At 31.7% G+C, this 15444-nt stretch overlaps 1 protein-coding gene across 5 annotated transcripts in view; it reads left to right on the forward strand.

Moving 5' to 3' along the window:
* Positions 1 to 15160, forward strand: part of Micu3 (mitochondrial calcium uptake family member 3) — a 100096-nt gene extending 84936 nt beyond the window's left edge. For 4 of the 5 annotated variants that reach the window (XM_058573114.1, XM_046425973.2, XM_046425971.2 and 1 more), the window contains 4 exons: positions 7260 to 7368; positions 9478 to 9635; positions 11257 to 11325; positions 12915 to 15160. In XM_058573114.1, the coding sequence (XP_058429097.1) occupies positions 7260 to 7368; positions 9478 to 9635; positions 11257 to 11325 (336 nt within the window). In that variant the 3' untranslated portion in view covers positions 12915 to 15160. Of the gene's footprint in view, positions 1 to 7259; positions 7369 to 9477; positions 9636 to 11256; positions 11326 to 12911 lie in introns of all 5 variants that reach the window. The other variant, XM_046425972.2, reaches the window with a different exon arrangement.
* The last annotated feature ends 284 nt before the right edge of the window (positions 15161 to 15444 follow it).

The raw sequence follows: 15444 nt of genomic DNA on the forward strand, positions 1-15444 counted from the left end.
ATTGGGTTATTTGTTTTCTTATTCCTAGCTCCAATTTTTTGTGAATAAAATCTTATTGGAATACGGTCTTGCTCATTCACTTAATGTATTATCTGTGATTGTCTATGACAGCTTTTGTACCATGATGATAAAGTTGAGTAGTAACAACAGAGACTATATATAGCAGCAAAAATGAGAATATTTATTCTCATGCCTTTTACTTGAAAAGTTTGCCAACCTTGCTTTAGAGTTTATTCATTCAAGTATTTATTCAATAAGTATTGACTATCTACTTTAATATTCAGATATGATCTAATTCATGTACCACATACCATCTGATTGATGTTTCAAAAAATCATCATGGCTGCTACATAACAGGATAAATTTTAGTTGGCCTGGCTTTGAAAGTTACAAGTTAAGATGCTTTCATAGGAGTCCAGGTGCAAGATAAGTATGACTTAAACCAGGATAAAGATAGAGAAAAGGGTCAGGTATTGGATCACTGAAAACAGAACTGATAGAACTTGTTTATGGATTATACCTCAATGCGAAGTAAAAAGAGGAATCAAGAAAAGGTGAAACGATGGTACCATTTTCTGAGCTAAGTAAGACTACTATAGATTTAGGATTAGAAGAAAATCAAAAATTTTATTAGGAACAAGTTAAGTTTGATATTCCTACTAGATATCTAAGTATGGATAATAAGCAGACAGTTGGATATGTGTGAATACAGTTTTCAGGGGTGTAATCAGGGATGCTGATTAGTAGTCATTAGATCTTAGGTCATGTTTCCAGCTAAAATTTGACCTCAGAATTTCAACCTTTTGCCTACAGCCTACTCAGCCTGTCCACTTGGAGAGCCAATAGATATCTCAGGTTCCAAGGTTGCAAAACTTGTTCCATTTTACCACATTTCCTGTTCAATTAATGGAAACTCCTAGTTTACTTAGAAAACATTTTCACTACACATTTTCATTATACCAAAAGTAAACCCTGTAACTATTAAGCTGTTTCTCCTTATCTTCTTTTCCCTCTAGCACCTGACAGCCATCACTCTCCTTTCTCTTATGAATTTGCCCATTCTAGATATTTCATAAATGGAATTATACAATATGTGATCTTTCAAATTCTTTCATATTTTTGAGATGTATCCACATTGTAGCTTGTATCAGTACTTCATTCTTCACAGTGAGTGAATACTAATCCCATTATATGTATGTGCTACAATTTAATTTTTCATTCATCCATCCACAGACATTTGGGTTCTTTTTACCCTTTGGCTATGTGAATAGTGCTGCTCAGCATATACCATTTTTCAATTCTTTTGTGTATATACCTGCAAGAGGAATTGCTGGGTGATATGTTATTTTCCATATGTTATTTTATTAATTTAGCCATCTTAGCATATGTGAAATAGTACTCCATGCTCCATGTGGTTACCTTTACTTTAATATGAGTCTTTATTTATTCATATGGGTACAAGTTACTATCTATATCTAGTTTTCTTTCTTTTCAGCATAAAGGACTTTCTCTAGTGTGTGTGTATATATATATATATATATATATATATATATATATATATATATATATATATATATATAAATTAATTATTTTTAGACTGTATAAGTGACTTTGGGTATGGTGGCTGGCATTCCTAGTGTGGTCTGCTGGTATCAGACCTAGCAATACGCTATCTTGGCTTTTGTTCATCTAGAAATATCTTAATTTCTTTTTAATTTTGAAAGGATCGTTTTGCCAGTATAAAATTCTTGGTTGGCAAAGTTTTTCTTTCAGCATTTGAACTGTATCATTCTGCTGACTTCTGGCCTTCATGATTTTGATGAGAAGTCAGCTGTTATTCTTATTTAAGATCATTTTTACTCAGGAATCATTTCTCTCTTGCTGCCTGCAAGATATCTGTTTTTGGCTTTCATTAGCTTGATAATAATTTGTCTTGATGTGGATCTCTTTCAATTTATTCTATTCATATATCATATATGTAGACTTAGGTCATTCATTAGATTTGAAGTTTTCAGTCATTTCTTCAAATATCTTTCTGCTCAACTCTCTCTCTATTCCATCTATGTTGGTACTCTTGATGGGCCCCCATCTGTTCACTTTTCTTCATTCTTTTTCCTTTCTTCTCAGACTGAATGATTTCAAAGTTGTCCTTCCTCAGCTTCTCTGATCCTTTCTTCTGCCTGCTTAGATCTGTTTTTGAACCTCTGTAGTGAGGTTTTCATTTCAGCTATTATGCTTTTCATCTCTTTTTGTTTGGTTCCTTTTTTCCCCCTCCTGTGTTGCTGGGGATTGAACCCAGGGCTTTTTGCATGCGAGGCAAGCACTCCACCAACTGAGCTATATCCCCAGCCCTGTGTGGTCCCTTTTTGTAATTTTCTGTCTCTTTATTGATATTCTCATTTTGTTCATACATCATTTTGCTAAGGTTTTTTTTTGGTTTGATTTTGATTTGTTTTGTTTTAATTCTTTATTCATGATTTCCTTTAATTCTCTTAAGATAGTTGATTTAAAGTCTTTGTCTAGTCAGTCCAGTATCTAGGATTCCTCAGGAATAGTTTCTGCTGAAGCCATGCAACCATCCATTTCTTTAGTGACTTTTCCAAACTATTTAGTAAAGGAATATAGATCCATGTGGTATATAGGTATTAAGTTTCTGCTTTGTTATCTTAGTGGTCCGAGATTTCCATATATGTCTAGACCCAAATAAGAACAATAGTGCTCTCCTACTCTTTGCAACTTGGCTGTGAGACGGAGCACTCCTTGAACACTGAGCCAGACTTCTGAAAACTCTCGCTTAGCCTTCAGCTGCTGCTCCTGTAGTGCTTACAGTCCTGCCACAGACTGTAGCATAGAGTTCTCTTGTCTTTTCTGAGCATGCATCCATCCTGGGCGTGTGTATTGTATGCCAGTTTCCTAGAAATATACAATGGTACAGTGGCCCTTTGAGTTTTTACTGCTCAAAGAACTATTCTTACCAGCCTCCTACTTTCCAACCTTTTGAATTTTATCTGCTATTTTTTACATCTTTCATCCCTTGATCCAGGTAGATGGGGGGAGGTGTATATGTTTAAATCTTTTGACAGATGTTCTGTTACCAGGAATGTTGCTCCAATCCAAGGGGAAGAGAGCAAAAGAAAAGTCAGTCTCTTTGTGAACCTTGAGACAGGTTCAATCACATACCACAGTATTTTAAGAATAAGGTCCATGTGCATCCCCTAATACCAGCAGACCACACTAGGAATGCCAGCCACCGTACCCAAAGTCACTTATACAGTCTAAAAATAATGAATGATAATTAAACAGGTAAAAGTACCCCAACATTTTATCAGTGAATTTTATCCACCTGTTTCTTCATTAGTCATTAGTCAGCTTGCTATAAATTTGGATTGGATTACAGGGTTCAAAATATTTTTTTTTGGTTCTGTCAGTCTTTCTAGGTTTATGGTTGTTTCTGTGGATGGATTGATTCTTTAAGTACCCTAGTTGGCCATTGTCCATGATGTCACTCTCCCATTTTTCTTCAGTGCTTTTCACAGTTATTTCAGCCTTGTATACTTCAATCATTTTAGAGATAAAGAGTACACACATTGGATAGTCTTAGCCATTTTGGGGCACTATTATCATGACTACAGACAAAGCACATCAATCTGAACAACTAGTATAATACTAGAAATCTTTATTGAACTGTATCTTTTTTTTTTTAAATATTTATTTTTTTTATTTTTCGGCGGACACAACATCTTTGTTTGTATGTGGTGCTGAGGATTGAACCCGGGCCGCACGCATGCCAGGCGAGCGCGCTACCACTTGAGCCATATCCCCAGCCCTGAACTGTATCTTATTGCCTCAGTTTTTCCACTTATGAATTCTGCTGTTCAAGCCAAATGTACCTATAAGTATATATTTATATCCTGAGTAACATTTTTCAACAAACGTATGTAGTTTTTATCATAAAATATACACATAGCATAAAATTTCCATCTTAACCATTTTAAAGTATAAAATTGAACAGCATTAAATACTTTCACGGTATTGTGCAACCATCACTACTGTCTAGTTTCAGAACTTTTTCATCATTCCTAACAGAAACCTTACAACTATTAACAGTGATTGCCCATTCCCCTACCCCTCAGACCCTGGCAACCACTAATCTTCTTTCTGTCATGGATTTGTCTAATATAGATATTTCATTTTAATGAATCTTACAATGTGTGGCCTTTTGCATCTGACTTCTTTTACTTAGTATAACTTCTTCATGGTTCATCCCTATTGTACTAAGTATCAGCACTTTGTTCCTTCGTATTGCCAAATAATACTCAGTTATATGAATATACTACATTTTGCTGTCTCTCAGTCGTTGAACTTTTGAGTTGTCTTTTATTTGGGCTCTTATGAACCTTGTGTATAGCCTTTTATATGAACATGTGTTTTCAGTTTTCAAAAGAATTGAGAATATATAAAGAGCTAGATCACATGGCAACTTTATGTTTTAATATTTCAGGGCAATACCAAAATGTTTTCCAAAGCAGATATACAATTTTTATAATCCCATTAGCAACATGTAAGATTTCTAATTTCTCTCCATCCTCATTACCACTTCTTACTATCTCTTTGTTTATTTAGTCATTCAAGTTGGTATGAAGTGGTGTCTTACTGTGGTTTTGATTTGCATTCCCCAGCATTTTTTCATGTTCTGTTTGTTGGCCATGTGTATATCTTTTTTGAAGAAATGTCTGTTCAAGTCCTTTGCCTGTTTTTTAAATTGGATTGTCTTCTTGTCACTGATTTGTGAGAGTTCTTTTTATATTCTGTATACTAGACCCTCATCAAATATATGATTTTCAACTTTTTCTCCCATTTGGTGATAAGTTGTCTTTTCATTTTCTTGGTAGTGCCTTTGATCTTCACAAATTTTTAATTTTGATAAAGTTGGGGTATTCTATTTTTTTCTTTTGTTTCTTGTGCTTTTAGTGTCATATTTAAGAAAAACAATGCCAATTGATAGATTATGAAATTTTGTCTCTAGGGGTTTTTTGTGTGTGTGTGTGTTGGGGGGGGGGTGTTTTGTTTTATTTTGGCATAAATTTTTAGTTTTGGTTATTAAGTTTAGGTCTTTGTTCAACTTTGATTTAATTTGTATAAAATGGTGTGAAGAAAGGGTCTAACTTTTGCATATGAAATATCTAGTTATCCCAGCAAATATTTTTTAAAAAATAGTTTCTTCCCCAGTAAATGGTATGGGTACCCTGCTGACAATTGACCATAGATATTTAGATATTTAGATATTTTATGTCTATACTTTCAGTGGATGCATTTTGATGATTTGAGTTTTTTAGTTATTATCATTGTTTGATTTTTGTTAGCCTGTAAACCATTTCCTTTCATCTTACCTCTAACAGTTCATGGATATATTCTATTCTGGGGATAAGGATGGGAAGGCAAAAATAGGCCACTTCTCTTCTCTTGGCCTCTTACCCAGACTATATGTCCCTTACTGCTGTTAAAGATGGTTGTTTCAAATTACCTTCTTAAAAATAAATGTCCCACTTTTTATTTTACAGTTTCATATTTTCAAACAAAGTATTTAATGTGTACAAGAGAATTATTGTGTGGTTTTTACTTTGATCTGTCTTTCCAAACTTTGAGAATCATATTTTGAAAAACCTAGATTCAAATGTTGACATTGTAGTCTGTCATTCTTTGATTTGTTTCTTAAATTCATTTTCCTCAAAAGTATTGATATTTTTAACTCAGGAGACAGAGGAGATTTGCAGGTTGAAGGCCAACCTCAGCAGTTTAGTTAGGCCCTATGCAGCTTAGTGAAACCCTGTCTCAAAAGAAAAAAGAAAAAGGGTAGCTCAGTGGTAAAGTGCCCCTGGGTTCAATCCCCAACACACACACACACACACACACACAAAAAAAAAAAAAAAGTATTGATATTTGCGCTACTCCTTTGCTTAAAAATATCCCATTTTTCTGGGGTTTTTTACTTGTAATTTGTCATCTTGAGACAAAGACTGTTGCTGTGACTGCTGGTCACAATATAAAGTAGTACAGAACCAAAGCACTGATCGTTTTCCCTGACAGCAAGCTGTCCTCATCAAGATATTTCCTTCTGGTACAGTCTTCCTAACTAATTCTAACTGTCCACTCTAGAAGAAATGGCAGATAGGATCACGGCACAAAGTAGGATCCAGGATTGGAGTAGCCATAAATAAATGCAAGAAAAAGACAAAAGTATGCAAATACAATGAGGATTTTCATATTGCAAGTAAAAGAGGGGTTATAATTGAATTGGAAATAATGTATACCAAAAATTGGATATTTTGGTGATAAGTCATTTAATCAGTAGTAAGCTAATACATGAAAATACACTCCTCTGGTTCTTTGCCTAGCTTTCCAGCACTGCCTCTTTAGTGTCCCTTTGTCTTTTACCCCCACATTACAATCAGAATTTGTTAAGTCTCAGTTCTTGCTCCTCTGCTCTTTTCTCTGTGTACTTTTTCATTTATGTTAATTTTGTTGAGAATTCATTAACTGAAATTCAGTTTCTGTCCCAGTTTGTACTCTCTGAGATACATTGTACTTATTTCCAATAACCTTTCTATTTAACTGCCATAATATCAGTGGTAGCAATTGTACATTCCAGAAGAAGCCACTCTTAACACCACTCCTTTACACGATCCTACCCTGAGGCCTGTGTTGGGCCTGCCAATGCTGTATCTGTTCAGTCATTGACTTCCTCCTGCTGTCTTGGTAGCATTATCATGACAGGGGCAAGTTCAAATAGACTACTGTTGACTTTTGGTCAACATTTTGATTTTGCATGGTCATTCTAAAGACATTGACATTGAATGCTGAATCATATTTAAGGGAATACATGTGCAAAGGAAACTTTCTTATGGTTTTTTTTAATTACCATTTTTTAAGGGTTAAAAAATGAGCTATATGTAAAGGGTTTTCAAAATTGAAACTTTTTAATTCATTTTTTATTGTAGCATTGTTTGAAGCTTTGAGCTTATATGACAGTGTTTAAAACACATTCATTATTATTGTAAGGGTAGAAACACTACCCAGTGAAAATAAGTCTGAATGAATCTTAGATTCCATTTGGAGAAAAATAGTTTCAACATGTGCTCTGGAAATGTTTACTTTCAAGATAAATTGAAGATTAATTTGTTTACTTGTATTAAGTGTAGATAGTTATTTTAATCAATTTGACACTTTTGATTACATTTATATTTATTTTTTCAAAATAGGGCATCACATTTGATGAATTCAGATCATTTTTCCAGTTTCTGAATAACTTAGAAGACTTTGCAATAGCCCTTAATATGTATAACTTTGCAAGTCGCTCTATAGGACAAGGTAAGTAATCACCCTTCAAACATTTAAAGCAAAACATATACTGTACCTAGAGACTTTACTATACTGTCTTTAGCAAAATGTCAACTAGATATATGGTATTATCATCAACTTGCCTGAAAGTCTGATTTACACTTTCAGTGAGAAGTGACTGACACTTTAAAGAAAATTAAACGAGTTTAGGGTAAATGAGATAAATTTTTTGTTGAATTTCTTTTTGCCCTTAATTTCATATATGGGAAAACAATGTTTGTAAAAACATTCAAAGAAGCCACCTCTTGACCACTTGATGACATTGAAGGACATGTGTCTACCTATGGAAGAGCCAGCTGGCCATGTCTCAGACATTCTCATAGGATGTTATTTATTTTATTGATTTAATACCTGTTGGCTGAAAACCCAGAAATATATCAGCAGAGCCATGTCTTAGCCATGAATTTACATTAACTGACTTTTAAGAATTGTGTATAAAATTATATTATCAGTTTTGCTTCATTTATACACAAATACAACTAAAATAGAATTCAGAATGCTATAGTCCTCAGGACCCGCTCACTTGTTCCAACACTATTGTTTGGCTAAGAAGCCAAGTTCTTTTACTAGAATTCTGTGACAGTGACCATCACCTTCCCTCCCCTCAAGGACATGTCCTTTTATAAAATTCTTGCCATAGGAGGACTTTCTGTTTATATCTATTAAGAAGATTTTACTATAATGTCTCTGCCATAATCTGTTTTAATTCACAAGCTTATTATATCTCAGGGTTTTTTACTGTTCAATTCCAAGGAGAAGCCAACCTGAACTTCCTAAGTGGTGATGATAATCATCTCTCTCAAAAACATAAAGGGATTAGGGGTATGGATCAGTAAGGACTTGGTTTTGACCCCCAGCATCAAACAAAACTAACGTCCATAGATCCATTATAAGGTCTCATTTATTTATTCATTGACTAAGAGAAACCTGAGAAAATTTTGTATTTCTTCCATTTTTCTAGTCTACAACATTCAAAGAAATTGATATGTTCATGATGTTGACTTCATCTCAGCCTAATGTAGTGTTTTAAAACCAAAATTTTGGGAAGCCATGCTTTCACAGACAGCCTTTACTACCAAAATATTTTAAAATCATATCAGTTTACTTAATTCAGAATAGAAAGTCATTCTTCTACTTGGTGGAACTAGGGAAATGGAAAAAATTGTAGTGCTTTTGTAAGAGCTAGGAATATATCTGTTTCTTTTGTTATTACTAGCATCTTAATTTGGGAGTTTACGTCTTAAAAGGACTATTGTATGAGCCACCTCTGTGTCATTTCTGCCATTAGCTACTTTGCTTTCTGATGTTTCCTAGACAACTCAAGAAGAATCTTCCTAAAACATCAATTAACCTTTCTATGATACAACAACTATAGAAAACTCCTGAATTTCCAAATCGCCTGTTGGAGAATGTGCAGGTTCTTCACCTTACAATCTGTGCAGAGTTCCTTCAAATCCTTTATTTTCCCTGTGTTCACCCAACCAGACTGTTCACTATTTTCTGAACTTGCTTTATGCTTCTCCCATCTGCACCCATGCCTTTTTTCATTTACATCATCTCATCTGTCATTCTCTGATCCCTACAAGCTGAAATCATCCACCCTTAAAGGCTTAGTTCAAATACAAAATCACAGCCTTTCCAAATCACTGCCTTTCTCTTCCCCTCCCTACTCCACATTGCAGACAGAAGTACTCACTCATTTCAGATTCTCATTGTACTTTGTTGGTACTTTTTATGTGGCCCTGTGTAATAGTTTTTTGGGCAAGTGTCTCATCTCTTATCTGAGCTCTTTCCTCAGACTTAAAGGAACTGTCACTGATGCTCATTAAACATGCACTAATTATGACATTATTAACATAAAATACAACTAACTGCTTCTTGCTCTTTCATTAAAACCACAAAATATCTTCTTGTTCCCTAAAAGACAATAAGATTAATGAAAAGTCCTGTGATATATAAGTAGATTATGACGTATGTTTAGAAAACAGCTTCTTTTACAACCTTTCCAGTAATTAACACATACTAAAAAAAATAATGTTAATGATCTACTTTTTTTCATTTTTTGTGACATTTATCTAGATGAATTTAAACGTGCTGTGTACGTAGCTACTGGACTCAAACTTTCACCACATTTAGTGAATACTGTCTTCAAGATTTTTGATGTTGACAAAGATGATCAATTAAGTTATAAAGAATTTATTGGGATTATGAAGGACAGACTCCATAGAGGATTCCGGGTAAACCTACAAATTTCAAGTCTATTGATATCCTTTTTAAAATCTGAGGGGGGAAAAATAATAAGTTCAACTTACATATTTAAACAACTTACATAATTAACAATTTAAGCATAAAATGCTCTCTTTGCAAAGAAAAACCATAGGCTTTCCATACTTAAGCAAAAACAATTTTACACCTAAAAAAAAGTTCATGCTTTTTCAATAATTTTCTAATAATTTATTTTCATACACAATTAGTTTAATGTCTTTATTTGGGGTGAAGTATTGCCAAAATTTTTGAAAAATTCAGTTTGCACATTGGCTTTTTAGACTTGTTAATATACAAGTATACCTCTACTTTTTCTTTTATATAAGAAATATTTCCTCTAGGTATCTTGAGGCTTTTAACTCACTACATATTCATTACTGTTTATATGGAAATAAATTTCAAACGATTTTTATCCGTTTAACTATTTTTTCCTGTTGACATATTAAAAGTTAATTGCTAAATATTCAGTGATTGTTTTTCTAAGAGCCATGCTTTAGAGCTTGAAATATAGCATGAGCCAATAAATGTATATACATCCAACATATTTATGGATGTACCACGAATGGAAAACAAAATTTTTTTCTACTAAAATTAACAGCTAGTATATTCAGTCTTCCATCTTTAGCAAGAATATCCCTAAGTACTGTGCTTTTTAAAATAGAAAAAGCTATCTACATATAGAAAAAAAATCAAGATTTATCTTAGATTATGTTTTTTTTATGCCTTAAATTATATAATGACATTAAAACTAAGCTATCGGGCTGGGATTGTAGCACAGTGGTAAAGTGCTTGCCTAGTACATGTGTGCTGGGCTCTATCCCAGCACCACATACAAATAAATAAAAGGTCCATCAACAACTAAAAAAAATACTAGGAAAAAAAAAAGAAAGAAAGAAAAGCCATCTTTGTAAACATGCTGTGTACTTAACTGCCACCTAGTGGTTAGATTTTAATATTTCAGTTCATGCCACAAACAGGGTAAGGACATATATTGAAAATCTCTCTAATCTTTCTGAAAAAAATTTAGAGTAAGAAAACCAAATAAATAAACATAAACTATGCTATTAACCTTTTATACTATTTCTCCCTTAAGCATTAATTTTTTTGTATGTGTATATTACATTCCTGTGGTTCCCTTTGGCTTTTATTAATATTTGCTCAAAATTTTTTAGTTTGTTTTTAATTGACAGATACCAATTGTATATATTTTGGGGGGTACAATGTTGTTTAATATTTGAATACATTGCAGATAATTATATCAAGTTAATTAATATATCTTTCACGTCACATATCTATTATTTTGTAGTGAGAACATTTTTAAATGCATTTTTCAGCAATTTTGAAATATACAATACATAATTATTAACATTGGTCACCTTTCTGTGCAATTTATCTTGAAAATTCATTCCTCTTGTCTAACTGGATCATTGTACCCTTTGGGAAACTTCTTTCCATATCCTGCAGCCTTCTCAGCACCTGCTAACCACCATTCTATTCTACTTATATGAGTTTAACATTTTTAGATTCCACATTTAAATTAGGCTGAATTTTTCTTTATGAACATTTGAACACTTTTGATTCTCTCTTCCACAGGGCTATAAAACAGTACAGAAGTATCCCACTTTCAAATCCTGCCTAAAAAAAGAACTTCATAGCAGATAAGTATGTTATCTCTGTTTATCTAAATTTTTTCAGTAACAACAAAGGAATAATTGTTATTTTTCTTTTATAACATTTAAAAATAGCTGAAAAAGGGCGAAAGGTATAGCTCAGTGGTTGAGCATGTGTACAGCATTTATAAGACCTAGGTTAGATCCCTAGCACCACAGGGAAAAAAAAAAAAGAAAGAAAAAATAGCTGAGAGAAACACAATTATAATGTATTTTTAGGCCATTAGAGTGTTTTAAAATTCTTATGTTAAACTTAAAATAGTTTTTCACCTGAACAGATACAACATAATGACCTAAATCATATGTTTATAATCTAGGATTATTAGCTTCTAAGGAGTATTTATTACTATATTTTGAGATCATGATTCTGAACTTCTTCTACAACTTAGTAGATATTTTTTTTAGAATTACTTAAGGTGTGTAGCACTACTCAGTGTTCTTCCACATGTAGTATCTCATTTAATTCTTTAAAATAGATATCCAATTTAACACCAGAGAAAAACAAGAGTTCACAAGTAACTTGCCCAAGATAATTTGCTACTAAGTGACAAACCAGAATTTGTGCTTCAGTTTTTTCTGACTGTCAAAACTATGTTGTTTATTCTTTATACTATCACCATGGATTATAATAATTGAGTAAAGTTCAGGATATTTGTTCCATTTGTAATGACCCAAAGAACTATCTCAGACTTACTAATCTCCAAAATGAAGGTTATGTTTTTCCTTTTTTCTTTTCAAAGTCAACTATAGGTATACAGTTTGTGAGTTCTCATTAATTAGATTTCCACAATGGAAATTTGATTGTTTTTGTAAATAAGTATATTTATGTGCCTGTTGCTTGTTTTTTTCTTCAGGCTTGAAACATTCATATATGTCTACAGCAGTTGTTTCCTAAACTGTTTCCTGAGTATATATCACTGCATATTTTTCTTAAAAAAAAAAAAGCCTGCATAGTCAAGTTTTATGATAAAAATGGTTAAATAGGTTCCTTCTCCATAGAATTTATTAGATCTTAATATGCTGCTATTCATTTTTGTCTTTAAAAGTAAATTGCAGTTATCAACATTTTGCAAAGTAGCTTTGAGACCTAGTGTTTTTGGAATCCACTTTGGGAAATACTGGTCTAAAATGTTTAGAAGCAAGTATTTACTTGTCTAAAGTTTAACTATTGTGATCCAGGTAATCAATGAAGATTTTCCTAATCTCTATTTTAAGGAAGCTTATACTGCCTTTGAGAATTTAAACAAAACATGTATTTTAAAAAGTAGGACCATTAATTTAGACATCCATAAAAGGTAGTGTTCCTAACCAATTTGTAATAATATCACACGATCCATAGCTAGAAATTGCTTTCTCTTCCTAGACCTAAGACTGAGGATTAGGTAAATTCCTAACGAAACACTGAACTTCAAAATTAAAGAAAAAAGTTTTAATTAACTTAAGTCTGCTTACTATTTTACGTGGAATGTTTTTGAGTGCCTTACTTTTTCACATAATTTTCATAAGAATTTTGATTAATGCCATCATGTCTCAGTCATATCCTAAGTAAATATTGCTTTATTATTGTGTTTTTTTAAGTAGATATTCCTAAAGCAAATATTAATGGATTACTGTTTATTTGACAAATGCAAGAAACAAAATTTCTGAGAGTGGAAACAAGGCTGAAATCAGAACATGAAGAAAAGGAAAGGTAAAATGCTATGGAATTTATATATTTTTCTTGAACTGAATTCTTAAACATAAAACAGATGAAATGCATCTTCTTCCTACAGATGTTATATATAATCAAGTTGACCTTTTGCCTTGATTTATTGAACTCTGCACTTTTTCATTCCCTTCAGAAGTATATGCATACTTCCACTGATGATATAATAATATATTTAAAATATTTTTATTTATTAGGAATTTTCCTTATTTTAAAATAATTTATGACTCATAGAACACAGATCATTTAAAAATGGTCAACATATTTGTTTTTGGTTTTGGACTGTGAAGTTATTTTCAGAAAGTGAGTATTGCTTCAGAATTATTTTAGAGCCCTTAGAATTAATTGTTTTTAAATCCATTTTATTTATCAGGTTTTTTAATTTTATTGAAATTATTCTGGAAAAAAAAGTAGAAATTAAGCTGACAAATAGTATGATGGTTTACATTGTACTTTTAAATTTTAAAAGTACTTAAGTAACGTATATTGTTTGACTTGTGTTTGACTTTTTGTTGTTCACTTACCAAAGCAACAGAATGTCTGATATTCTTCTATGTATATAGTAAAGAAATTTTAACTATAGATTTTTTTCTCAAAACAATAATGAAATAAAGGCATACATTGATGGTTAGAATCTGGGACACTTGTGATAGTAGTCGCTATCATTATTGTTTGAAACTTGATGCTGATTCTTATTGCAGGTGGCATATGTTAAAACACTAGTAAAATAACATCTTACAGCTCTGTGACTTATTGCATATTCTTAATTATGTCTAGCATCAAAATGGGTATTATAAAAAGCTAGCAAAATTAGAAGACTGATGTATATTTAAATAGAAGCTAATATTGTTTCTTGTGAAAGGACCACATACAAAAGTGATGCCAGTAATACTCTAAATATAATTCATTATTCAAAATAATATGTCTTAAAAGGGAAAACAAAAACTTTCTACTGAAAAATCACAAATAAGGTTTTAACATAGAGAAATAATTTGATAGTATTAAATAGAAATCTTTAATTAGAAACATTTAGTTTATACAAGGATACTATACAAAAGTCGTACAATGAATTTAAGCTAATGTATTTATATGTTGCATGTGGAAGATATATGTTCATTTATCTTCCTAAGATATATTTAATTGTTATATGCACTCCAACTATTACCCTGCTTTTACATATGAAAATAGAAGACACTGACTTTTTTATAAGTTATAAAATGTGAAATTGATCTGCATTAGCTTATTTATAAAAGTAGTGTTATTTCCAAGAAAGTGTTACTGTTAGAATTGATTTTGTGTTTGTTAGACTTTTTACATTCTTTATCTTATATTATTTATTATGCCAATATAGAAAAATAGATGCTTAATTTTAAGAACCCCATATGTAATTATTATGGTATAATAATTACATCTGCTTTCAAGGTTATCTATCTACTGTACTTTGCATTGATTATTCATAGTATTATCTGTTATCTAAAGTAATGGAAAAACGTGATGTAATCTTTGGCTCTAAGTTATATTATCTTGTGTACGTGGGAAATATTATAAAATCAAATTAGCCCATTTAATATCCTTTATTAGCCTTCATTCTTCCAATGAAGAACACTGTACTATATACACATGGTTATTATTTATTGTTTGTCAGAGTGAATGGATGAGTATCTGCTTACAAGTCTGCAACAAAATATTAAAATGGGAATAAATAAAACATCCTAATCAATTTAAATGGAAAGAGCATAGTAAATTACAGTGATTTACTTGAACTTTATTATCTATAATATAGGAGGTAAAAATATCTCACTGGATTTTTGTTTACACCAATTTAAATATTTTTAAATGCTTTGAAAATAATGTACTTGTATGTTGTTATTTTCAGTATTTCCTTCTGTAAACTTTTCTTTGCAAAGATTAAGCTGTACATAAAATTTTACTATGACTACTTTTTACAGAAAGCTTATGTGACAAATGATTTAAAGTACGTCTCAGAATCATTTCATAATAAGAAATTCATTTAACCTAAATTCCAATTAATTGTCCTTATTATAAATTACAATGGAAAAGCAACCTGTCTTACATTCTTGTATTATCTTAAAATAAATATACCTGTCCTTGAATCAAGAAACATTGTAGTTTGCTTTCATGTATATCTGTGGTCTAATGTTTTTTTGAAAATGTCACCTCCAAACTTTGGAAATCTTCATGGGTTACCAAACCTACACTGATATTGTACTTTCCTCTGTGGTAAAACATGCCTATAAAATTGATCTCATCAACACCATTGTAGGGATGTAAATCACAGACCCATAAAAACTTACAAATTATATCAAAATAATTCCTATATTATAGAATTATGGTTATTATTACCAGAAGTCTTTTCAGAAAGTTTACATGTTATCTAATAGCTTA

Source organism: Marmota monax, unplaced genomic scaffold (genome assembly GCF_021218885.2).
Source record: "Marmota monax isolate L192 unplaced genomic scaffold, Marmota_monax_Labrador192_F-V1.1 WCK01_AAM20220418_F8-fsc00197, whole genome shotgun sequence".
NCBI classification, from domain to species: domain Eukaryota; kingdom Metazoa; phylum Chordata; class Mammalia; order Rodentia; family Sciuridae; genus Marmota; species Marmota monax.